This window comes from Trachurus trachurus (genome assembly GCF_905171665.1).
Source record: "Trachurus trachurus genome assembly, chromosome: 23".
NCBI classification, from domain to species: Eukaryota; Metazoa; Chordata; class Actinopteri; order Carangiformes; family Carangidae; genus Trachurus; species Trachurus trachurus.
In genome coordinates this window covers 15200356-15226205 of record NC_139912.1, presented here as the reverse complement: position 1 = coordinate 15226205, position 25850 = coordinate 15200356, and the positions used below count along the sequence as shown (strand labels likewise).

General features: G+C 41.5%; 1 protein-coding gene across 6 annotated transcripts in view; it reads right to left on the bottom strand.

Annotated features, from left to right (window-relative positions):
* cald1a (caldesmon 1a) overlaps nt 1–25850 on the bottom strand; it is a 57587-nt gene that overhangs the window by 19915 nt on the left and 11822 nt on the right. For 5 of the 6 annotated variants that reach the window (XR_014596396.1, XR_014596397.1, XM_083999760.1 and 2 more), the window contains exons 1-3: nt 11024–11170; nt 9935–10020; nt 1739–1876 (exon numbers count right to left, since the gene is read on the bottom strand). Coding sequence is in view for 4 of the 6 variants with exons in the window: in XM_083999760.1 (XP_083855886.1) it covers nt 1739–1876; nt 9935–10011 (215 nt within the window). In the remaining 2 variants the exon portion in view is untranslated. Of the gene's footprint in view, nt 1–1738; nt 1877–9934; nt 10021–11023; nt 11171–25850 lie in introns of those variants that run through there. The other variant, XM_083999761.1, reaches the window with a different exon arrangement.

Below are 25850 nucleotides of genomic sequence, written 5' to 3'. Positions count from 1 at the left end.
GTCAGATAAACTAACTGACTAACTGACAACTGACCCACAGTGGCTATGACCCCCGCAGAAAGCATGGGAAAGAAGGTTAAAAAGGTCAAGCAATCTTACAGTATAGTGTATGCATTGTAACATACTGTAGAAACGTGGCTGCTGATATATGGCTTAATTGACAGGGCTGCACCTTTAAAATTTTGAAATATAAACTCATGGTCAAGACTGAAAATAAATGATGAATCAGCAAAGTTCTCCTTGATTCTCCTTAGTCTGTATCCATACACTCACTAATACAGTAGCTAACCAAAAATGATGATGCACATAAACAAAAAGCCGTCAGCAGACTGTGCTACTCACGATTCAAATTCTGACCTAAAAGTCTGGCAAACATTATCCTTGAATCTACACAATCAACAATGGCTGGTCAGCACTAGATCCTGCCTCAGCATCCTCCCGCACAATCCCCTTGTTGTTCGACCGGACCCAGGATGTATCTCTGAGCTCATAGAGGGGAAATATTCATGGCCACAAAGCATCGTCTGTGTTGGTAGATGTCAGAGCAGCCCACCACCACTTCCACTGCAGCCAAGGCAATTGATCTCATAGTCTCAAAATGCATAGAGATGGATATTTAGCTCCTTTGTACCTATGACAGTTTGGATGATGGATAGCCATGAGATCATAAGTTGGTTGTGATATGGACAGCTGCGGAAGGACAGGGAGTGGGATTCAGCTCTTGTGGTTGTTGAGTTTGTCAAGATGTTGCTGCTATATGCTCTGTTTTTGATTTACATTTTATTTTAATGAACAATTTGTGGTGTAAAATAAAAACAAAAAATAAGACCTACATCCTCACAGGGAAAGAGCAGGCTATAATAAGTTAAACTGAAGAATTATGTGCAAAATTAAAGAAGATTATTACACAGAGCCTTGTGTGAGACTAAATTTTAAGAGAGCTCCCTGTGTGCCCGAGTTAAGAACTGGTACCTTATCACTGCCAATTGAAGTAGGCAGATATAAAGGTAGCCCTGAGGAGCAGTGTCTTTGTATTCTACGTGACCTTGGTGTTGTTAAGGATGTGCAACAATTTGAAATTCAGTGTAAGAACACCGATGTATTTTTGGTTGTTCGATGGTGATACGTTGAGTTGTCTCTTTGAGAAGGAGAGTTTTGTTTTTCATAAGACTTCTGGAAAAAGCATGACAATTAAAGACAGAGAATGTTATATTCAGTTTGTATATAAAATTGGAGTGTTTTTCTGAAATTTGTAATACAGTATTTGTTGCTTTGTGGCCATCCTGATTATCGCTGTTGAATAGTGTCTTACAAACCAATATGGGCAGGACACCATTAGGTACAGGACAAAAGAAAAAGGCCAAAAACGAGAGTGCAGCTTCTATTTCTTGACTTTTGTTTCAAACATTACCCCAATCATTTCAAGAAGTAAGTTTCTGCCACCATTCCCTCTGTGAACTGTGTATTTACTGTGTAAGAACAAAAAGCTTGACATCCAGCTGACACTTCCCACATCCCAGAAGTCTTCAAATAATCCCCACATCTAACATTTGTTCCCTCGGGATTCTTCCTCATTTTCTCACACAGAGAGGGACCCACATGCATTATTTATCACTGAGGTACAGGTCCTTTAACCAGGCAGGATGATATGACAGTAATAAAAAGAATTGGGAGCCAAGCAGTCGGCTGCTGACTACATATATATCACCCACAGAGCTTGTGTTGCTATTTGTGTCACCTGTGGCTGTTGGTCATGACCAGGCTGTCTGGCTGTCCGCTGGGCTCCTCGCCCTCCCTGCTCTTCAGCCTCTCCTGGCGTGCCCTGCGCCTCCTCTCGCGGGCTGCCTCCTCTTCATCATCGTCATTCCTCGCCAACCTGAGGGAGACAAAAGAAGAAAGAAATAGAGAGAGAGAGAGAGAGAGAGTCAGGAGACAAAGAGAGACATTTTCTTTTTTTCCCCCTCAAACTCGTTCTTTCACTCTTTCATCTGCTTCTTCCCTTCCTCCGTTTAACTCCACAGTTAAAAACTTCAAAGTGAACAATCCTTTAAATTGGACTGTAATCATCGCAGTGACCAAACCGGCTGGATTTGTCCAAAGTTTCGTTTTTTTCTATCTCCCTCTCTCCTATCAAGCTGACCTGTAAGCTGTGCAACAACTAATACATCTTATCATGGCAGCAGTTTTCATGAGCTGATAAAACTCAGACATGGCTTGGCTGAGGATTAGAGAGGAGGAGAGAAACTGAGTTTCTGGCCCACAGTTTATACTGGTCTGCTTTGTGTTGAAATACATCAAACTGGGTAGGGGTGTGTGTGTGTGTGTGTGTGTGTGTGTGTGTGTGTGTGTGTGTTTAAGTGTGTTTGTGTGCCGCAAAACCACCACTAGCCTTAAAAGTTTCTATGAGGAATTCAATATTACATTAAATCTAGAAATCACAAGTTAAAAAATACCTTGTGTCAAAACTACTTAGCTATATTTTCTGCTCATGTATGTGAAACAAGCTCTGTTTTAAAGACACTGCTTCTTGTTTTCATAAAACTGGAGACATGAGCTCAGTTTTGTGAGACATTCATCTCCACACAAGCTTCCAAGTTTAAAGGAACTGTTCAACATTTTGCAAAATATGCTTATTTTGCTTTTTCGGTAAAAGTTACATGCGGAAATGAACACTACTCTGATATCTGTGGCCCAAACATGATGCTACAAAGGAGCAGCTTAGTTTAGCTCATCACAAAGGCTGGATGCAGGGGAGTATCTTCCTACCAATGCCTCTGAAACTATGTAACACATTATGTCGAGTATGACTCAAGTATTTACATTTCAAAACAAGCACAGTAGTTGTTTGCTGTTGTTTACTTTTTAAGCTAAGCTAAACTACAGACTTCTAGCTGTAGCCATACACTTTATAGACAAATATAGGTGTGGAATACATTTTTTTTTTAATAGAAAACAGAAAAAAACATACCGGTCTTTTCCAAAAAAGGATTCCATAGAGCCAACTGTGTTTGAATGTTATGCTATATAAGCTGTGCAAGATACTTTTTGAATACAGCTTCTCACAACCGAAGAATGTTTGCAAATAATTAGATGAACCCAACCCATTAATATATCAGTAGTGTTGTACACAGCTGCTGGTGATGTCCCTTGAATTTTCAGTTTACTTTATTATGACTATGCATGACTGGTCAAGCACACAGTAGATAGCAAGGTCATGCCAAGTCATGCCAAAAAAGAACATTGGTAAACATCTGTTTTTTACTTCTTCTTTCTCAACTCACCCTCTTGCCAAAATCCAAAGCAGACATGCAGTGGATTATGCATGTCTGTAATAAATGCAGTGGATTATGTAAAGGGTGCGGCTGCATGCAATCGTCAAACACAACTCCATTGTTCTCAATCTAGTTGGCCAGCGAGCTACTGTATATTTATGTGCTTAAATTCGATTAAACACAGCCTGTTCGGGCCTTTCTCTGGGGCCAGTGCAAAGTCATGCTGTAAAATAGCAGGAAATCTATCTGGAGTGGAAGTAGACAGGTTAAAGGAAAGAGGCAACACCCAAAAAGTTGAGTATATTTGATACTAGATTACACAGAAAAGCATCATAAACTGGGGATTGCAGGGCTACCTGAGACAGTTTTACCCTTCCTTAGCATTAAATCAGTTTCCAAACTGCTGTTTGTCTGGCCACCTGACGTCTATGAACTCAGCTCTATGCTTGATCTGTGTTGGCCCTACTGACCTTTACACTCGCACTGCTACCCACATGCCTAGCTACCTAACGTCACAGCGCAGCCTTTGAGGTCGTCTAGCGAAGCGTGCTATTGCATGTTAATTGCAACATGTGTGGTTAACCAAGCCAAAGAGGCTCGGAGGTTTATGTGAAGTTTTACAGCTCGTGAACAACAGTTTTCCTCTTCCTTTACTTCCCCTACACTGTGCCCCTCCATCTCCTGTTTCTCTCTTTCAGATTAGTAATGTTGTCATAACAGAACAGATGAATCTGTTAACGCCCAGGCCGGACCTACGGGACGATGACATCAGTGACGTCAGGCAATGCTTTACACATGTGCATGAGCATGTGCTTATTCTGATAACTCTGCATCTTTGACCACTGAAACCTTGGTCAAATCCAGACGGAAGTTAGACTCTTCCACTTTTAAGCTAGGGGTGACTTTTACATCATATCAGTCACTGTTACCATAGTGACATATGATGCTAAAACTTTGCATGCAAGTATCACAGTATCGGCAGTTTGCTAATATTAGCTAACATAAACCAGTTAAGTCAATTAAATCTGTAGCCAAAACCCCCCTGTGTGCACTGAATTGGGCAAATGTGGTTTATTGCTTATTTAACTTTTATTAGTAAGAGGAACAGTCTGTTATTTCTTCTTTCAGAAAGTTAGAGAGTTTCACTTTAAATAAATTGTTTCTCCATAAATCTTTGTTTTCAGTTTTATTCATATTCCATCAATTTCAATTGAGATCCCCCGTAGTAGAAAGAACATTAACCCTTATTAAAATGTCAGATTGATATGTTGTTTCTTCAAGTCAAAAAAAAATAAAGTTGCGAAACAACTGCCTTAACTCCCTAAGGACTGCGCCGTCCCAGAAACAGCACCAAATGTCATGAGAAAGAGAAAACGACAACAGCTAAAAATGGAACAAAAGAGTCCTTGGTGACGGTGACGACGACAATCTCAGGGTTAAAGATTCCTCAGTAGGAGAGAAGCACAAACTCCTAAAAGCTGAATTAGCATTCCTGTCAATCACAACCTTGGCTAAAGACGCATACACAACCAAAGCCCTGATTTAATATCCCTCTCCTTACCTAGGCCCCAAACTCTATCAGCATACTGACACAGAAATATGGGGAGAGCTGGAAGGGGGGAGGGAAAAAAAAGGAGAGGAACAGAAAGAGCAAATGAAATGGAGAGTGAGAATAAAGAGGAGAAGTGGGAAATGAAAGACGGGAAAGGAAAGGGCGTGCACGATAATGGAAAAAGGAGTAATCTGCAGATTTTATCACAGACTACATGTTTTCCTGTACAGAATGATGTGTAGCCACAGTAACAAACTGCAGGTATGTGCATCTGTCCGTATATAGTCAGCAGATGCTCTTTTCGTGGGTGGTCAAATACAGTAAACCACGTACACACTGCTGACTGACAGCTAATATAAACTTACTCACTTGGTTTTACATATAGTGGCTGATGTATCTAAAAGGAAATCAAAAGTTAAGTAACATATGCGCATACATTTTGCATTTAACCCGAATGTTTCACATGGTGTGTACTGTAAAAGAGAAAAGCTGATATAAGCAGGATTCTCCATTCACAAAGCAACTGTCTGCGTGGATAGCACAGGCACACAAAACATGGCCATCAGTGAGCCTATTAGGGAGAAATATGTCCAAATATTTTCTTTACAGCAAAATATCTCAGAAATGTCAGTGAAAACAATTTGGGAAAAGCCCATGAGAAAAGACTTCTTCACCCCTCCTCAGCAAGCGAGGGAAGAGAGGGAACGGAGGGAGAAAAAGTAAAAAAAAAGAGGACGATGGAAAGAGAGAGAAAAGGAGAGGAGAGACTAGGGAAGGACGGGATGGAGGGAGAGGGAAAGAGGGTGGGAGCCTGCGCTGTCAGAAATGCTGACCCATTCCCACGCTGGACTATTTCCCTTCCTATCGCCGGCCCAAAGAACCACATCGTAGCCCGTCTGCCTCTCCTCCCCTCCCTGCTCTCTGCTGGGCTGGCTCCAAGAATACACAATGTTGGCCATGGTAGAATTCCCCTAGACCGTATGCATTCTCACTCACAGATGAATGAGGCAGTATAGCATGCAAATTAAACATGAATATCAAATTTGACACGTTTTGAGAAAAGGGTAAAATCATGCTTCCAACAAAAGCTGAAATCACGTCCAAGCGGAAGTGCTAAATGCGAAGTTGGCATACACCTGGATCAACCTCCCTTTTTCTCTATCTCTCTAACTACGTCTCTTTTCCTGTCAGAACCGAGAGGTTTACGACGCAGGACTGGGTCATGTTTGGAAGGGTCCATTCATCCAGGGTGGGGATTGTTTAGCATGGCTCATTCACGGAGGATGGGTGTTATTTCCTCGGCCCTTCCTGGTCTCTCGGGTGGAGGGGCCAGCACAGATGTAGGGAATGATGAAGAGAAAGAGGAGGAAGCAGAGTATGGTGTTGGAGAGAGAGAGAGAGAGAGAGAGAGAGAGAGAGAGAGAGAGAGAGAGAAAGAGAGCAGAGATGTGGGGGAGAAAGGAGACAAGACAGTGAGGACAAATAGGGACAGGGATGGGGAGATGAGTGGTAGAGGTGTGTAAGCAGAAGAATTAGATCAAAAAGGACAAAGCAGGGAAAAGGTTAGAGGTAGCAAAGGCGAAAAAAGAAAAGGAGGAAAGTAAAAGGAGAAAGAGGAGGAGCAGGGTTCGAAAATGAAAGTTTGAAAATGAAAGTGGGAAAAGATGAAGAGGACAGGAGGAGGAAGAGGAAAGTAGGAATAGAGAAGAAAGAGAGTGATCCCCAGGGGAGGAGGAGGAGGAGAAGAAGAAGAAAGATGGGATGCATAAAGAATGAGAGATGATATATGACAGAAGAAAACAGGCAGAAATCAAAAATAAACACACACACAAAATAACATCAAAAGAGGAAATGCTAACCAAAGCCTTATTTAGTTACATTTAACATTAAAAGAATAATTTAAAATTTGGAAAATATCCTTATTTGCTTGCCTGCAGAGGAGAAGATGAGAGGGTTGATGCCACTCACATTTGTGCGTGATAAACATGAAGCGACTCTCAGTCAGTCAGTTAGCTTAGCTCAGCACAAAGACTGTAAACAGAGCGGGAAAGCTAGCCTGTCTGCTTTGTTTGTCTGTGCAAAAACCAAAATATATAGAAACAACACGTGGTTTTTCTGTGGGTTATGTGTTGTACTGTGGTATCACAGATCTCATTTAATATTCTGTAATGACTCGCTCACTGTGTGTCCTGTCTTACAGAATACAGTATAGCATGGGACAATGAACTAGCTAAGTGCTGCGGCTGCATTCAGCAGAGCATACTATCACTGTTAGAAAAGACTATTTTTAGCTGTAGCAAATAGCCTTTGGTCACTGAATTGACTGGGAAAATTCCACATCCATGTGCTCTCTTCTGAAGAAGAAAAGATAAAAAAAAAGAAGCAGTGGAGACGTGTGTGTCTATAGCATTGATAGCGTTGAACGGCGTGGATTAGGGAATTGAGGAACACGACTGTGAGAAACCTTAGCAGTGCAGAAAATTGTGCGTGTGTTGCTTTCTTTAGCGAATAGAACTAGAAGGGTCTTGAGGCCCACTGTGCACCTCTGTGTCAATAATAATTTTCTCACAACTATAACTGAGACTGATGTAAGACAGAGCAGCGATGATTTGGCTGTTCTCCCTCCAAACACACACTTACACACACACATGCAGTTGAAAAGTGAATGGAGCTTGTCAAGCCTTCATCACCTGATGCTGATCCAGACACACACTCACTAAAGTGAACGCCCGCATGCTTAACTGCATGCATGCACTCATCCTCACCCCTATGCACACACATAGCACAGACAGGCATTAGCGCAACTGCACGGGCTACAAGACAAAAACAACACACCACATTTAAAAAAAAAACAAACCTCACACACACACTCTCATACAGACAATCCCAGTGTCCCAGCATGTAGGAAACAGCTCATGGAGACCTGGCCAGTAAACACTTATAATAGCCAGGAATTTGGCATTCCTACAGCCGTTATTATATGGCCCCTCTCCTTCTCTCCCTGCGCTCTCCATCTTCTCACAGTGTGCTCAGTGATGGTTGAATGGAAGCAGGCCAATGAGACAACATGTGGTTTTGACTAGTCTGACCAAGAGGGGCATGTAAATATTGATTGTTTCGATATATTGGCAGAAATGGAAACAATGTAGAGATGTAATCTTTTATCAATAACAGGAGCGGCGTGTCGCCTGCCAGCCGACATTATTGCTGCATGGACCAAATAAACAGTCATGAACAAACTCCCACTGAGCCGAAAATGTAAATGTGCAAGAGGCTTACATCTCTTACTCTTTTTCACGCTTTGGTTTCTAACTCAGTCAGTCAGTCAGTCTTCATCTCTTCTCTGTTGGTTCTTCTTAGTCTACTTTTCTTTTTCTTTTTTTTTTGCGAAATTCCATCTTCTCCATGTAACATAAACACTCAAAGACTGCATAAATAATTCTAGCCACAGGGGGTTTATGGGGTTTGTATGCCATGAAATGTAACAACAGCATTAACCTTCACTTCAATCAGCTATTTAGAATGCATCCTGGGAAATGAGGCATACACGTCTAAAAGAAGTAAAAGCTAAAAGATGCCAAGAAGGAGAATATTGCTATAACTGTTAAAGAAAACGAAAATGTAAAGTGTCTTGCCAGCAAATAGTTGTGGGAAGCCGTGTCAGGTTGCACAGACTGTAGATTTAGTAGCTATTTAAGTAGCATCACTATTTGTATGTTATATTTTATTTGTGATATTTTTTTAAAGGTTTTCTGGGGGCAGGAGCTGGAGAACATTTTATCTTAAATTTTAGAGTTGGTGGGGACCAAAGCAGAGCAAAAAGGAGAATACTGACTCAGATTTGTCAGGTCCCATGAAACATGACTCCAAATAAATGATAATGGGTGTAACTGTAACTGCTGGATGTGCAAATAACCAACTGTTGAGGAGTTGCGACAATATATGAAACCAGTGATTAGTAAATAGAGACATAGTGGTCGGACTCTGTTTGCATTCTTCATTCTTTGCTGCATGAAATTATTTCACATTCTTGAAGTAAACTTGTAATAAACATAATCAACACTGCACACCCATGCTGAGATCCACTTTTTAATTTTCAATGTGGGGATGAACGGCTTAAATCTGAATTTTATTACCTTGTGCATGGGCATTATTGTAGACATTTTCCTTTATACAAGAAATGCGATTTTACCTTTGAGCAAAAGGTATTTCCTCAAGGTAAATGCTACTCACGTATTCTTTGTGTCATAAAAAAGAATTATCAGAGAGAAATATCTATGTATTCAGTAGTGATCAGACTTACAGTATGTCAGCTTGTTTTTCATCAGTGATAGAGTAACTGGCTCTAATAAAGCACCTCTCACAGACACATCAAAAAGGTAAGTGACCTTGGCCAGTATCTGCATCCACATCAACCTCATCTTTAATTGCACTGGCTGCAGCACAGACGAGGAGACTTTGGTGAAAAGGGACCTATAAAATGCCTCCTTGGCAAGCTATGTATCAGGCTCTCACAATAAAACCGCCTTTTTACTATTTTTGATTACTACACTTGGCATGTTACCACTCAATCAATTTACTGAAATGAACTTAAGTTTAATCAATTTCTTCCACTGAATCAAAGGGGGTTCACAAGGCCACAGTATCTGGGAGAGAAAATTGGAAAGAGGGAGGGAGGGCGTGATTGAACATTCCCACTTAAAGGTCATCTCATTGCTTATCAGATTTCTTATCAAGCTTTTTTCTTTCTTCCAGCGTGTGTTGGGGAAGCCAATATTTGCTGAGCGATGAGTTTAAAGACCTAGGGGAGGGTCTTAACTATTAAATCTGGCTCCTTCTTGTTCCAACTTGGCATGAACATCAGAGGAGGTGCGCTGTACATTGACAACCAGAGCTGCCTTATACAACACAGGCTGCTCCCTGAGCTTCACACAACCTCAGCAGTGAGATCACTAAATGACAACAACATCGCCCCCTCTGGACAGTAGGGCCTCTATCGCTCCAAATACAAATTAAGCCTTTGTGGAGGACCGAATCTTTAGAGCATTAATGGAAAAATCATAGAGTGTTAATCTGCAAATGAATGAAAATCGACCAAATGGGTTTTTACCGTTCAGCCTCCAGGCGCATCTCCTCCCGTTTCTGCCTCCGCAGCTCCCGGCGACGCTCAAAGTCCATTTCCTCCATGATTGTGCCCTGTGGGATGACATCATCGTACACAGATGTGTTAATTTACTCAGTTTCAGGAAGGCGGAAGGTCACAAGAGGGCAGGGCTAATCAAATAAATCCTTAGTTTTCTGATGTCTGGTTTTCGATACACCACATTTCCTTAACTGGATTGAAACTGCACAGGTGACTCACAGGAAACAAGGCATGTACACAATCCATAATGTCATCAGTCTCATCCATCTCATCAATTTTACTTGTCTATATTTACAGTTTGGTGTCTTCACACCACATCCTTGTTAAGCTACAGCTTATCTTATCTTTCACATTAAAGGTTGATGAAACACAGGCTGACTTTTATTGTGAAGTCAGGCATGAACAGACCAGATAGTGACAATTCGTCAACAAAAAACAAGATGGCCTTCTCTTTTTTTTTTCTTTCTTTGGCTTAAATGTTAACAACTTCACGCACAATCAATTCTAGCACACATGGTAGTGGACAGAGCTAAGTACAGTTTGGTGACAACAGCCTGGCTGGGATGTTTGCCCACAAACTATGTTGGAAACCAGATGAAAGAAAGAAGAGCAGACGTAGGAAGAGAGAGAGAGAGAGAGAGAGAGAGGAGAAGCCAAGACAGGATGTTAACTCAATCAGTTACAAGCTACTTTTCACTAAAAATATCCCACTAGGGTACGTGACTGGCTGTGCTGTGAGGACAAGAGACCACCCAGGAGCTGCCGAGCCTCCCATCATACATCTACGATCCCCGCTAAACCACCGGCAACATCCACTGTACAGCGACGCTGAGCAAACAGACACAAGCTGAGCAGCAGTGGGAGAAATACAAAAGATGTGTGACAGCTCGCAGAATAAAAGTACAGCACAAAATAATGCCATGAATCAATACTATATAGTTTATTGAGATGGAATACGAGTCAGAAAGTGAAACTAGTGAAGCAGAAAACAAGATGTTTGAAAAAGTGCTGTGGGACGAATCTGGAGAGACAAAGAAGTAACTGTGACTGTCATACCTTGAGTCAAACAATGGCTTTTCCTTCACACCATACCAGCTTCTCACAATGACTTCTCCAAGCAGGGTTACAATGCAACTTCTAGTAATAGTCTCCCACAGTCCAGCCTCAGCTGACAGAAAAGGCAAATGCCTGTTCCTTCCCCTCCCTGCTAGTCGTCCCTCCCTCCATCCCTCAGTGACCTCCTTCCTTCTCTCCCTCATTCTTACCCCGTAACTCCTTCCCTCCCTCTCTCTCCCTCCTCTCTCCTTTCTCTCCCTATCTCTACCACTGACTTTTTCCTGTGTTGTTTACTGACATGTCAGTGCTTGGCTAAACTCTGTGCTAGGACATGACTCGACTTTTTGGGCCCAGCTTCCTGTGTGTCGTCGTCTGCGTGCTTTCTGCCTTCCCCCCTCCCCTGCTTTCCCTCTGTCTGCAGGAGGGGGGGTCAAGCAGGGCCTCCATATGCAGTCACATCTGTATGCAAGCATGCATTGCACACATGCATGTAAGTGCAACATTACAGCATTTGTGCGCATGCATTCCCGCTAATAAACACACTACTGAGCACATACAGATGTCCACAAACACACACAGGAGAGGTACTAAAGGAAACCAAGGGATCTTTTTAACCCTCACCCTCCCCACTGCATCTTCCCACCCAGCCCCCCCCGTCTGTACAGTAAACATAGCCTTGCCTCCCCCCTGCTATTACACTGTAAAAGAGGAAGAGATATTTTAGATGTATGCTTAGTGTCATTTCTGAAATTTGGAGGGGCATTCATACAACTGTAATTAAGACAAAATGAGAGCAATAACTAAACCGACAAGGCCCCCAAACACCACCAATCTAATCACATACTTCCGAGAACTGGGGACGCCGAGGGAGACAAAGTTGTTAGTAATGCAAGCACGGCAGCAAATAAATTTGGAGTTATTGTTGCAAATAATGTGTGATTCATGCAGCCGAGAGGACTGCATTTTCATTTAGCGTTCAATTCTGCACAAAAATGAGTTATAGATCATTTTAAAGACGTGTCATTTTCTCTTGGAAAATGTTCACTCGCTAAATTAAAATAAAAGCAGGTTTGTCAACAAAATGATCACAAAGTGTATCATATATACAAGATTTTACTTGAGTAATAAACCTGAGATAATTATGTTTTTAAAGTGATTTATTTACTATAAAAAGAGCTGTTCATTAAGTGGAGGAGTGAATGCAGCACAGTTGTGTCTACACCATGCACAAATGGTGGTAGAAAAGGCCCTCAGTACGATTGCAATGTAATTGTTGTGTATATCATTGACGGGACCACCCACACTTTGCAAAAGCTAACACAGACAGAACAGCATTCCATAAAGCTGAGCAACCTGGAGCCACAAGTTTGTGACATTTTCAGACTTTTTACAAGTTGAGCCTGTCTTAGCCTGTCCACTATAAAACGTCTTCTTCCTTCCCTCCCTGCATCTGTCCATTTTATTTCACCATTCATCTCTACCCGTCCGCCTCCCTTCTTACACTGTCTCTTCTTTTGTCTCCTCCCCCTCTTTCTCATTCTCCCGTCTGTCCCATCCGTCTACAATGGCTATAATGACACATTTACCAGTCAAATTACTACCTGTCGAGACTGCCAGACCCTGGCACAGAACCCACTGTCTAAGTGCCAGCCTCTTAAAAAGCCTTAAAGCCAAGTTGATATTATCCTGACAGCCACTGGGATTACACCACCTTATAATGCCTCTATCTTCCCACGAAGGCTCCAGTTAAAAGCAGCAAAACAATGGGCCCTTATCAGCCAAATGAGGGACGGAGTAGATCAAGCAGAAGTCTAGGGAGTAGGGCTGAAGTATAAGTGCGAGCTAGCACTGGATCTATTTTTGGCTTTGGTGAAATGTTCCTAACGCTGGCTTAGCATTTTGTGAGAAGAGAAGACTGCAGCTTTTTGGTTAGATTTGTTTCTGTGATACTCTGAGCAACTATCCACTCTCAACTTTTAGACAAACACATTAATCTCCACATTATGGCTATGGAGCTATGCGAGGAATGCTCCTATTTAACCTCTGATTTTAGCAGAGAGGACTTGAAAGAGCCTCCAAATTACTCATTCACATGCCAGTTAAACACAACTCCTTCTCTGGATCTTGTGCGTGCAGTGACTGTTTTGGTTGTTGAGTTAAGGGAATTAATGTGAGGGTAAACATGTAAAAACTGGCTTGGCACAAGTTCTGTGTTCGCCAGCTGTGAGGTTGGCAAACAAAGCAATAATGGCGACTAGTTACTTACAGCTGATGGTTACAAGGCTGAAACAGTCACAAGTCACAGCTTTTAGTTGAAGAAAGTCAATGACATTAAAAAACAAAAGAAAACCAAAATGTTCTTCATGGTAATACAACTTGAAACAGCTAAATCAAACATGTTTCAACATAACAGGGGACATGCTAGTGCAGCCCTGTGAGGAAGAACTGCTTCAAGTTAATGTTAACATTTTATTTTATGTTCAATGCACAACGCTAACATTTAACAGGTATGAAGTTTTACATTGTGGTCCCAAGATTAGTTAAGAATGTTAACAACATTTGAAGAGTTAATTTGCAAAAGCAGATAAGTGCCATTTTGAAAAAAAATGAGCTGAGGCTTTGTAATTATTCTTTGCATAGTGTTTTTTCCAATAAAACTTTATTTTTTTGAGATATGTCTGTTTTGTTACATCTCAAAGTCATTCAACTTTGGTTTGACTGATATCACCTTATGTAAAAAAAAAAAAAAAAAAAGAAGAAGATTCTAGAATTTTTTTAAAACGGAGTTATCTGCTTTTGCAAATGAACTCTTCATTTGCTAATAGGCACTAAGGTAATAGCCTACAGCTTGGGCTAATGTCATTAATTTTTACAGGTCCTTTGTTATTAACAGAAGTATTGGAAATTTGATTTCTGGCCTGTTTTTGTTTGTTTTTAAATCCAAAAGTGAAAGAGTATGACCATCAGAATGAGGGGAAAAAAGCACTGTCATGCTACTGATCCTGTTGCTCTCTTCTTGGTTTCCATAGGAACACACTAAACACAGCTGTGCAGGTGTCCAGGTGAAGGGAGGTATCCCAATAATCTGGAATGTGAAAGCAGCGCTGGCACAAAGCCTCTTTCTTTCTAACTTTTGCTTCAATGTAAGAAAATATTTTGCCCATCTCTGCTCCAGTGGATGGTATGTTGGAGAACTCTTGAGCTACTTTCACAGTGTCATCTTCGGAGGCCAGATGACACAAAAGATGTGATAGTGAAATGTGTTCTGACTGCTGTAAAATGATACCCAATTATATAATACAAATCAATGTCAAATAGACAAGATACAGAATTGGCTATATATAAGAGAAAATTGTGAAAGAAAGTTTTCACAAGCTGCAGGATTTCATTGTTTTGGCATCAGCTGTCTTCGCCAATCAATATGTAGTCAGCCAGACTTAAACTCTAGTCTGAAAATACAATTGTCTGCACAATCTGACAAATTTGAGGCTTTTATTGTGACAGCAGGATTGCCTCTCTTCGAATTCTGTCAAGACTAGCTTACCGCATGTGACTCACCCATCCTTAGTGACAGAAATGACTGCCACAAAGCCTCTTCGTCTGTCTCCGCTAATGGTCAACGTAACTTAAAGGCACCGCAGAGTTTTCTCAGAAACAAAGTTGTTGTTATGTTTGGCATTTCTCACAAAATAAATGTCTGTATCCTTGAGGCCTTTAAAAAAAACTGCTGAACGAATTTAGAAAGCTACTACATCCATGTTTCAAAGTTAGCGGTCTGAGTCTGTGTCGGTACACACAGTAAAAAAAGCAGTTGACAGGAACATGCTCTGTTACACTCTTGTGCTCATGCATGCACTTCATGAAATGAATTTTAACTGGTCAGTTAGCGTTACTGCCAATTTGCATCAGCAGCTAACCATTGAAATTCAACCGAAAAACACTTGCAGCCCAAAAAGCACCAGAAAAGGAGACGCTCGTAAAACTGCAAACATGGTTACGCTTTTATTTGTTGCAATGTTTCTTTTTTTTAACCCTGGAGAATTTAATATTTCTATAAATAACATTTTATGTATGCTATGTCATTTCAATGTTAAGTCTATTGGACTAGAGGCCAGAGACGGAGAGCTATTAATTGCACCCAACCCCATCACTGAAGCATCTATATTGGGAGAGACAGTAATTGCGTGGGAGTTTACTGACACAGTGGGAATTTAACTGCTAACCCTGAAATACTCCTCCATTTGCATGTTGCTGTCAGACAACCTACAGCAAGTTGTCCATTTATGGGAGTGCAGTACACACACCGAACGAGAGGTAGAGGAGACTAGTGGGAAGAAGCAGAGAGACAGAGGTCTGTAGGTTGAGACTAAGCCAAGATATATGGCTGATGTAAAGTATTCTGGCACAGTAAGAATGATCATTATATGATTATTTTATCGCACAGATAAACCGTGTGCAGTAAAATGGGGGAGAAGAGGAGAGAAATAAAGAGAGAGAGATACCGCATGCCTGTAGGTAGCGCGCACTAACAGCTGTTTTGGCTGAGGCTCTGGGGACAGTTTGAGTTGGGTAAACCTAACGTTTTCTGCAGGGGTAAGGAGTCTCCTGAGAGCAGACTGACAGGGCGGTTAAAATATGTTCAGCCTGCGTGTGAGGGTGTGTGCATCATTATAAACAGTATTTAACAAACAAGATCTACATTTGTAAATGTGTATTTATGTAAATGTGTATGTGGTAAGTGTCTGCAGATGTGTACAGAGGAGGTACTTCCAAAAGACTGTCCGCAAGCTTTTTCTGTGTTAGAAGGAAGAGTGCAGGTTTTTAGAGCACTGCAAATACATGACGCCGCCACTGCTGCTAGTGCTGCATGTGTGTGTGTGTGTTTATGGTACGTTAAAATGTGTGTGCATGTGTGATATCCATCACCACCTGCAGTGCTGTGTTTGGAAAGCTGGCCTTGTGGTTGTGGCTTTCTGTGCTATGCGTCTCCTCTCACACGTCCAGGCCTCGGCAGCATTAACACGTTTACAGGCCCAGGATGCAGAGCCGGCTGTGGATGAGCATTCATAAATTCACTGGAGGTTTTTTGGCACCGGCAAAGCCAAGAGTTTCTCTCTTTCTTTCCGTCTCTGCTTGTCCCTCTCTCAGCTTCAGTATGTCATCTAAATTCTTTTTCTCCGTCCGCCTTTCAGAGTCTGAGCGATACACTTGGTGAGCCGATACTGTTCAGTGATACTGGTGTACAATAGGGCTGCCACGTTTTTATTTCAAATTCAAACATTCAATTTGTAAACAGCTCTCTACATATAAAATCCACAGTGTACTATAGGCACAAAAGGCTACACCTTCTACAAGGGCCTGTCAATCTGACCACTGCAGTAAACCAGGCAATTCCTGCCCTTTTCTAATGTCATGCTGTGGCTTGGCATGTTGGCTTGTCCTTCAAATACAATAGCACAGTCAATTCTACAACCTTATAGTTGTAAATCGTTGATTAGACTTCCTGTTCACTGTTTTAAATGTACTGTGTGTGGGAGCAAATGTATTGTTAACTTTAAAATGTCCCACTCTGTCTCCATCTTTACATGAACCAAGTTTAAACACTCCTTATTAATAACAACATGTTCAATGTTTTGGGCAATATGTTCTTAATGATGTTTTTAAACTCACAGATATAAGAATTGGGGTCATGCGTTCATGACTTCTTCTTTTTTTTTAACCAAGTTATATTCTCTTTCTCTTCTGCCCTTTTTCTCACAGATTTTCTTTCCTCTTGGACCACAATGCAGCAGCGTGGCCAACAGCTGCACACTGTGTTCAGCTACAATAGGAAGAGATACAGGATTGGTTGGCCACGAATAAAGCTCAGTCCTGGGTTTAAATTTTTACAGGATTTAGCTGCATCCAAGCAGCCAAGCCTCTCCCTGCATTCGTCTGTGTCTGCATCCGCATGCCACAGTGTGAATATCAACCACAATGGCCTCTGTTGTCAAAGCAGAGGTCTTCAGCTGCGACTGTATATTCTAGGCAACATATGAGGTGGCCAACTGCATCGGAGCTCAACTCAATCTCAATAACATCTGCTTTCCACTCACACTCTATCTCCCCCAAAACAAATTTTTTGAAAGTGTGACTTCAGCTCGGATGAGGAAAAATTTCACCGAGCATGAGCAGACAGTATTCACAGGCAAACCTGAGAAGCTAATGCCGCTGTGGCAATTGAAATGCGGTGGGATAATGTGCTGACGTTTTTGAGGGCTAGGGGGAAAAAAAAAAACTGGGCCTGGGACCTTGAATGCCTCAGACGCATTGTCATTAGTGACTTAAGATGTGCCGTTCATACGCAATCCTCCCTCAAATCGCCCTCTGCGCTGACTCTCTGGCTATCGGATACAAAACGACAAGTGAGGGAAAATTTCACATTGGTGAAGGGAAAAGACCTGAAGGGTTAGAGATGTTGAGTTTCCATTTGGTGAAGAAAAAGGAGACTCCTGCATTCCCAGACAATGGTTCACATTCCATAATACCTCTCTTTGCCCTGTGAATCATACACACACGGAGACAGACTGACTGGGGTTATCTGTTCACACACACACAAACACACCTCACATGCATTATTTCACACAGGGTGCAGCTGGGAAAGACCAACCATTGAATTTATCAGTAACTGAGCCAAAAATCAAATGCACAACCGAACATTAAGTTGTTACTGATAAATACTAGTCAATTTCAAAACTGGACTACGCTGAATGCTTTGAAAAATGAAGTGTATGATCATGCTTTGTCATGAGGGTTAGCTCATGTGCTCAAACTCACAAGCTGGCTCCAGAAGTGAGTCAATCCCCACAGACTCCCATGTCCTTTAGTGTTGGGCTCACCGTTTGGTGAGTGTATGCTTGCCAGAGACAAGCTGAAGTCTCAGCTCCACATGCACCCATTTTGCCTATTTTTGTGTTAGCCAGGAGTTAAGCAGCATCAGGCACTGGCAAGATGGTGATGTACCGTACGAACGGCCAGCGCTGAGCTTCGCAACCGCTCCTCAGAGACCAATGGGTGGCGTTACGGAGGCTTTGTCCATCTTTATTCACAGTCCATGACCTGTCAGTGTTGCTTTGATTGATGCAAGCATGTACGTGACATTAGTTTTTTCCAACTCAACTCCACCCAGGTCAAACTAGTAAGAAAAGCCAGGACGTAATCAAAACAACCACATGTTCAGATGGGACTCATCACTCATGATATAAGGCAAATTGAGAAAATAGGTTCTCAAAGCCAAAAGACTGCACACAGTTTTCCCATTATACAGTAATATAATCTTAATCCTCAATTTTACAGGTCGAGATCCGTCTTATCTCTTGACTTGTTTATGACCTTGGGGAGTAATGGATTCCGTGTAAAGGCGTTACGTAGTAGGATACAAAGAAAAGGTAACTGTTACAGTACAGAAAAAAAATGTAATCAGATTACCGGTATATTTGATAAAAACGGGGATTACTTGGCAGGATTACATTTAAAAAATCAACCATGTTGTAGTGCAGAAATATGCACAGTGCGCACTTTACAACACAAAACCACAACAAACCAACACGTGAAACGACCTCCTGTGCAGCCTCCATCAGTGTGTAGCCCAGTCTCCACACACTGCCCCGTCTCCGCTGTGGTTTAGCTCCGACTGTCGGATCAAACCATCGCCCACTGCTCTGTCTCCGGAGCCCAGAGCAGCTGGAGACCCCAGATCACAAAAACGCGGAGCAGAACCAGCTAACGTGATAACAGCTGTGTATAAAGTGAGAATAAAATGTAAACAACAGATCACTTTGCCTTTCTGAGGTTGATGTGCTCATCAACATTGATTTTTTTCACTTTCTGTTTGTGTTCTTGTGGGACGGATGTTTCTTCAGAAAATGTTGCGCTTTTCCACCTCCGTTATTATTTTTCTTCCTCCGTGAGGTCCTGTTGGCTTCAGGACCCACTGACTGACCGGTGACTCGTGGCTTGTGCCGACTAATGTTGACAAAGTGATGATTTAACAATCTGGAGTTTATCCTTTTTGTTATATTTTGAAATTTATCAGATGCTCAGTGCCTTTGACTTCCTGTCTGGTGTAATCTAATCTATGTGCTGGCTGCATGACATTCTTGATTTGCATGTTTGGTATTGAAGTGATCCAAAAGTAACAGCTTAAGTAATCCAGTACATTACTTACATTTTGTGATACTTAGAGTAAGTTATATGTTTCAACAGGTAACTGTACTGGATTACATTTTTAAAGTAACCCTCCCAACCCTGTTTATAACACGTTTTTGTCTGACTGTTTGTATTTTCTCAATCATTGGACTTTGTTGGGCATTGCAGCCATGCTCCCAGATCTCTACACTTGGGGGGTAAGATATTTCCATAACCTATAGCAATGGTGGCCAAAACTACAAAACCTAAGACCACCAAAAATGAAAATATCCCTTTAAGTACTGCATAACTCAGCTTTAACCCTCACAAGAATGTCATAATAAAAAAATAGCACTTGTTTAAATTATCTTTCAAACTGACGGATCCTTTTTGGAAAAGAAACTGTAGCTTGATACTTTCTAAACTCTTGCGTTGCTCTGATAAAAACAAATTACTCTGTATAGTATGTAGCATTCTTGAGCCTTTTTTTTTTAATTTTCCACTGTCAGCCAGATAACCTTGCTAAATTTTGGGCACACTGTCATCTGTTGTATATTTAGACTATGACTCACTGTTCTTTTAATAATTTTCCTCCCCTGATCGCACACACGGATGGGAATTGTGCACTGTTCATTGTATGTGAGGCTGCATTACATCTTAAAGTATTATGACCTTTCCCTTCTGTAAGGAGACAGCTGAAAACACCTGCGCCTCACCAGCCGGCGTTCCCCTTCAGGCTGAGGGTGTGTTTATGTGTCCTTAAACCTCACACCTGAAGTTAAGTCACTCTTAAATTGCAATAAAAACACGACCCTAACATACCATATCCATCATCTGAAACTCACTGGTTTCTGACAGGCAGGTTTTTTAGCACACAGATGCTCTATTTAAAGTGCAAACACATCATACTTACTCCCATTTTTGAGAGAGATCTGAGTTAATCTGGCTTCAGGAGCTCTCAAAATCTTACTTGAAGGATTTTTAAGTTAACTACTGAAATGAGATGATAAATTCTTATTTGTCAGCCGCTGATCCAATTTACTGAATTAAATAAGTACCCAAGAGGAGTTGATGTAGCAGCTGGCTGAAGAAAAAGAAAGCTATAAAACACTGTCTTACTTTTAAATGTTGGTTTTAAGAGGGACATTTGCATTAGGAGTTGGATTCTTACTGCCCAAATCATAAATAATACTGTAAAAAGGCAACTTCTTTGTGGAGCAGCAGCAAGAGCCAATGTAATTCCTCTCCAGTCTTTGACTTTTAAAAGCCTTGTGTCCCTTTTAAAAGTGCACTTTCAGATGCTACACCCACAATCAGGCAGAATTGGAGAAAAAGCATTCCAAAAAGCACGAATCCCACACAAAATAGGGATGTTTGTACGGCATCAAAAGGCTACTGCTCGCTGGCGGTGCTCCATATGACCAAATATGGAAAGAAAAAATGCTGCCTTTTCCCGTAACCAAACTGGGAAAAAGGAAAAAAAAAAAAAAAAAAAAAAAAAAAAAAAAAAAAGGGAAGGTTTTCTTGCATGCTGTGTGCACAGCGAGATAGAGCTCTCACACTCACTACACAGTGGCCACAGAGTTGGCTCCCTCTCAAAACAGCATGACTGATGGTGATGGTGGACCTGTCGTGACATCTCAGTGAACACTGCTGGACACACACACACACACACACAAATGCACACACTTGCATAACTCAGGAGTCATGAAAGAGAGGCACACATCTTTTCACTGCACTGACATTTCATTTTTAAACAAACACAAAAGCCTTCTTCACTTTTACATATGAGCTCTATACCGGAGTCTCGGCGGCGCACATTGTATCGCAGCCCCCTGGAAGGGAACATTCCTCTTGGTGAAAAAGCAGCCGTCTCTAACGCCACAGTCTTCTGCTTAAGTTAGAAACGGTTTGTTTATCTGGCCCCCCTCGCTATATGGAGGGGCTCTGACATTCTCCTGCCACCGCCGCGCTGCAAAAAAAATGTCTGTGCAGCCATGTCATTTCACAAGAAACTTATCAAATTATCCGGGCTATTTTTTGGAGTGTGTATGAGCTGCCAGCAATGGACGAAAAATGCAAGATGATGGGGAGGAAAAAAGAACGACCTCTTCTGTCAGCACAGAACAAAGAAATAAATAAAGGATTTGTGCCTATTTTTACAAAACTGTCCAGCTTAACAAGTCACTGAACTTTTGTATTCCACTTTTGAGGAACAGTTTGTCATTTCAAACATGCATATCCACTTCTGTACCAACAGTTAGATGAGGGTAAAAGCAACTGCATACCGGCACATCTCATTCTCACTAATTAACACTGAATTTCTGCTTTGTTTAACTCATACAAAAGCTTAAATGTAAAAAACAGAAAACAAAGCTGTGGTTGCTGCTGAACTTCTTCTCAGCTGATACAATCTTGATACACTGACGAAACAAAGTAAAACAGATGTAACCATTTAGGCCATGCTGGGTGATGGAGAAGAGACTACAACACTGTGTTTCATGTTTAGTTAGAGCATGGCAACATAATGAACAGTTCTTCATGTGAAACTGTAATAAACTGAACTAATTATCTCTCTGTAACCTGAAAAAAGAGGATTGATACCATTCAGCTACAGTATCTGTATGCTAAATATGAAGCTACTGCAAAGGCAGTGTTAGCTTAGCTTAGCTTAGCTTAATGACTTGGAGCAGGGGGAAACAACCCTAACATAAAACAGAAATGACTGACTTCATTTGTTTTTTTAACTCATACAAAATTAAATTGAAAATAACAACTTGTAGTTTCACACAGCTAAGTGCTATGTCTCCTTGCTTACACTCTTTTTTTATTTTGCTAAACTAAGCTAACTATCGTACCAGGTGGTAGTAGTGTAGGGTAGGCTATACACTCTGCAATTCAGCAGACAACACCCTCATCAGTTTGACAACACATGTGCTACAAACTCATCCAACAGCAATGTTTCCACAGGACACTAAAAAGTGATGACCCAGTCTGATTTCAATGCCATCGATGACTTATGAAGTTAATAGCTCCGAATCAAAAAGGGCGTCACCGCCTTTTCAAGTCACTTTCTGTCTGGATTCCAACAGCAGGAGCAGAGGAGAGAAAGAGAAGAGTGAAGGCGAGAGAGAAAGGATGATACGGCACAAAGGGCTAGAGGCTGGAGTCGAACCCAGGCTGCTGAGGTTAGGTTATGTCTCTGTGGTTGGATCTTTTTGCAGCGCATGTGCTGTCAAGTTGATGTTTTTCCTGAATTTACAGTGTGTTTGTGTCTTTGTATGTGTTTGCTTGAGTTGCTGTGTGTTCAGCCCTCAGGGTTATAGCCGAAATAACCTCTTATAAGGTTGTTTCCTCAGAGTTCCCCTTGCATGATACAAGTGATTTAATTAAATAAAAAATTATAATAAAACGCTGAAATATGCATCTCTAGTAAAGTGTTACTTTCTTAAAAATAGACATCTTTGTTGTTGCTGGCCAGCAATGACAAGCTGAGAACAAAGTCATAAATAACCCATTCCAACTCTTTCTTCTCCTGTTTCCTCACGATCCAGGTGGTTTTACTTTTCTCTTAGTGAGGCACCTCCTTGAAAAAAATACATCAAATATTCTGTTGCAAATATCCAGCACGTCAAAAATATCCCAATAATTATGCACCCCTGCACTTGACACGCGATACTAACGGTGTGCTGTATAATCCTGCACAAACACTACAGTCAAGGCTTCATTTATTTTGTCTCAGGAGCAAATGCCATGTACGAACACATGTTAAAAAGGGTCACACCTAGACGATAATAAACTGGTAGTAGTAATAACCAAACAAGACAGGGCAAAATGAATAAATAAATTTGAATTTTCCACATCATTTTGCTGTCAAAACAAAGCAGCACAGCTATGATGAGTACACAAGGACAACATCACCTAGTCTCTCAGTACCTCAGGGTGCGCTGTGACATCTATTAAATAGGACTGTAAATAAGTAATGACAGACAGCTGCTGAATGAAACCAAAGACAAAAGAGATGATAGCAATCTCAATCCACTAATAAAAAAACATCTTCCAGCAGGTCATGGAAACATCTTGGAAACCTCAAGCACCATTGGGAGTTTTTCTCTCATTTTCACACACACAAAAATACAATTTCTAGACAGAACACGAGGACATGTGACGAATCCCCTCCTTGTCCTTCTCTCGTGTTCATTTCCAGGAGAAAAGCAGCCTCCCTCTTGTTCCTTTAGGACAGCGCGTTTCGACACCTGCCTTCTGTCAGGCTAAATGAGGCCTGGGCAGGAGCCTGTGTCTCCTCAACACGACATTAATCTGCTACTAGTGAGCTGACCAGGGGGACTAGTGGAACCAGAGTGCTGATATACTGTATGGTGGGTTTTAGTCTAAGCACTGCTACTGCCGACACCACAGTTCATCCAGCTGATGGCAATGGAGCAGAGATCGAACGGGAAAGGACAAAAACAGGACATAACGGGACAGAAATGACCTCTCCACTCCTTAAAACCTCACTTTCTTTCAATCTGTGAGGAAAAGTTCAGTTCCTTTAACCAGAGAGTAAAAGATCACAGTTTCAATCATTGCAAAAAAAGAAATGAAAAAAAAGCCAGCGTGTCTGGCTTAAAGGCCTTTGGGCAAGATCTTGAACCATTTTAATAAGTGTAAGTCACTCAGGATATGCACCCAAGCTCAATCACTAAAATGTAAAACTAGACATGATTAGCATGATCCACAGCAGCCTCTGGTACATGGGCAATAACATGGACATGCTGGAAATATTAAGTGGAACATAAAAATGTATGTCCCATAAAGCTTGAGAGGTTCCTGATGTGTTTCTCTAAGGCAAGACACTGCAAAGAAAATGGACCTGCTGAACATTTGTGACACGCTGCCTATAAAAGTCACATTTCGGTCATGCTGGACGTGCGGCTCTGTGTGGCTGGAGAAGAATTACACCAGGGTAAAAGAAGGAGAGAAAATCAGGAGGAGAAAAAAAAGGAATATAAACGGAGGAGTGATTTATGTGGCTGACTCAAACCACACTAAGAGAGGACGTCTTCCCATCATACCTTACATGGAGACATACATGAGGGTAGAGTGAGGCTAAGAAGCATGATGCAATGCCCCCACACACACTGAGCACCAGATGAAAACATGACAGCTGTGTGCAAACCCTGACATAAGTTTGACTCTTTTTTTTTGCGCAGGCACCACGGCCATATCTGGAAAAAACAAAGAAAATCACTTTCACAGAGGACATATTTATTTAAATCTCCCCAAAATGCCATAAATCTTTATCTTTCCTGCCTTGTTTTAACACACAAGTCAGTAAATCATGCTGCAGAATGCCAATTTTTTGAAGTGTGCTGCAAGGCTTTTCAAGGGTATTACATGACAAGGTATTTCTCAAAATAAGGGGCTGCATTCCTGGAGAGAGATAGGAGGAGATTAAGGAGCGGGTGGTGTTGTGGGTGGGGTAAGGTTGTGGGCGAGCGAGCAAGATGACCTGACCGAGAGAGGGGGTATTACTCACAGTGGATGTGGAGAAGTTGAGTGATCCCCTGACAGTGCTTTCAGGTTAGCCTTACTTGGGGTGAGGAGGGGTGAGGAGGGGGTGAGGGGGGTGGAGGAGTTTCTTCTGGGAACGCAAAGACAAGATCCATGCTGCATACGCGCAATTGAGAAAAAGGAATGATAATAGAGAGCCTTTCACAGACACAGTCAGGGATGTTTTGTTTTAATCCTATGACTCTCTCTCTCACTCTCCTCCTATCTCTGGGTATTCATGCGGCCCTGACATGCTCTCAGTGAATTGATGCAGGGCCAAGCTGTTTAATGGAGGATGTACTGGGACTGCTCTGCCAGGTGTACAAACTAAAAGGTTTCTCTCAGCAGTACACTCGGAAGACGTTTGATAAATGGGCTCCAGTGGCAGTGATAGTGACCAAGAAGGAATAAATGGTAAAAGGCAATATTTAAGTCACAGTGTCTGTCACGGTCGGAGTGCCTTACAGGAACTCAGTGAAACTCAGTGAAACAGCAGTATCACTGCAACAGTACACTGACATATTATCACCTTATAGAGCTGATATGGCTAACTTCCTAAGGGGACGGTTACGTATCCCAGCTGATATCAATCTACATTAACATCCATCTAGTGATGTTTCTGGCCACATGGCAGACAACTCTGGCAACCACTTTTCTTTGAGCTCTGTTTGAGTCTCAATCAGTTCCTTCCTAGAGGAAAATATTAGACTTTCTAGCGGTGCTCTCCCTCTGACCGCTATATGCTAACTTTTACATGCTAATTGTTCCATAGCCGCGATATGCCAACTGTCCTATATGCCAACTGTTCTATAGCTACTATATGTTAACTGTTCTCTGGCTGAAAAATGCCAACTATTCTCTAGCTGCTAATATATATGTTAACCAAAACTAAATCAGTTCAATCATGTATGATGTCTGTCTTTATGTCAAGGACTACAGATGCTAATTTCCATCTCGCTAAATCTGGTGCTGCCATCTTTTTATTTCTTTGAATAATTAATGTCACTGCACGCTGTCCTGTTATAAACTAAATAAACTAAACTAACCATTACAAATCGTGCTTTACACCTCTACACATCTGCATTAATCCATTGCCCTCCACAATCAG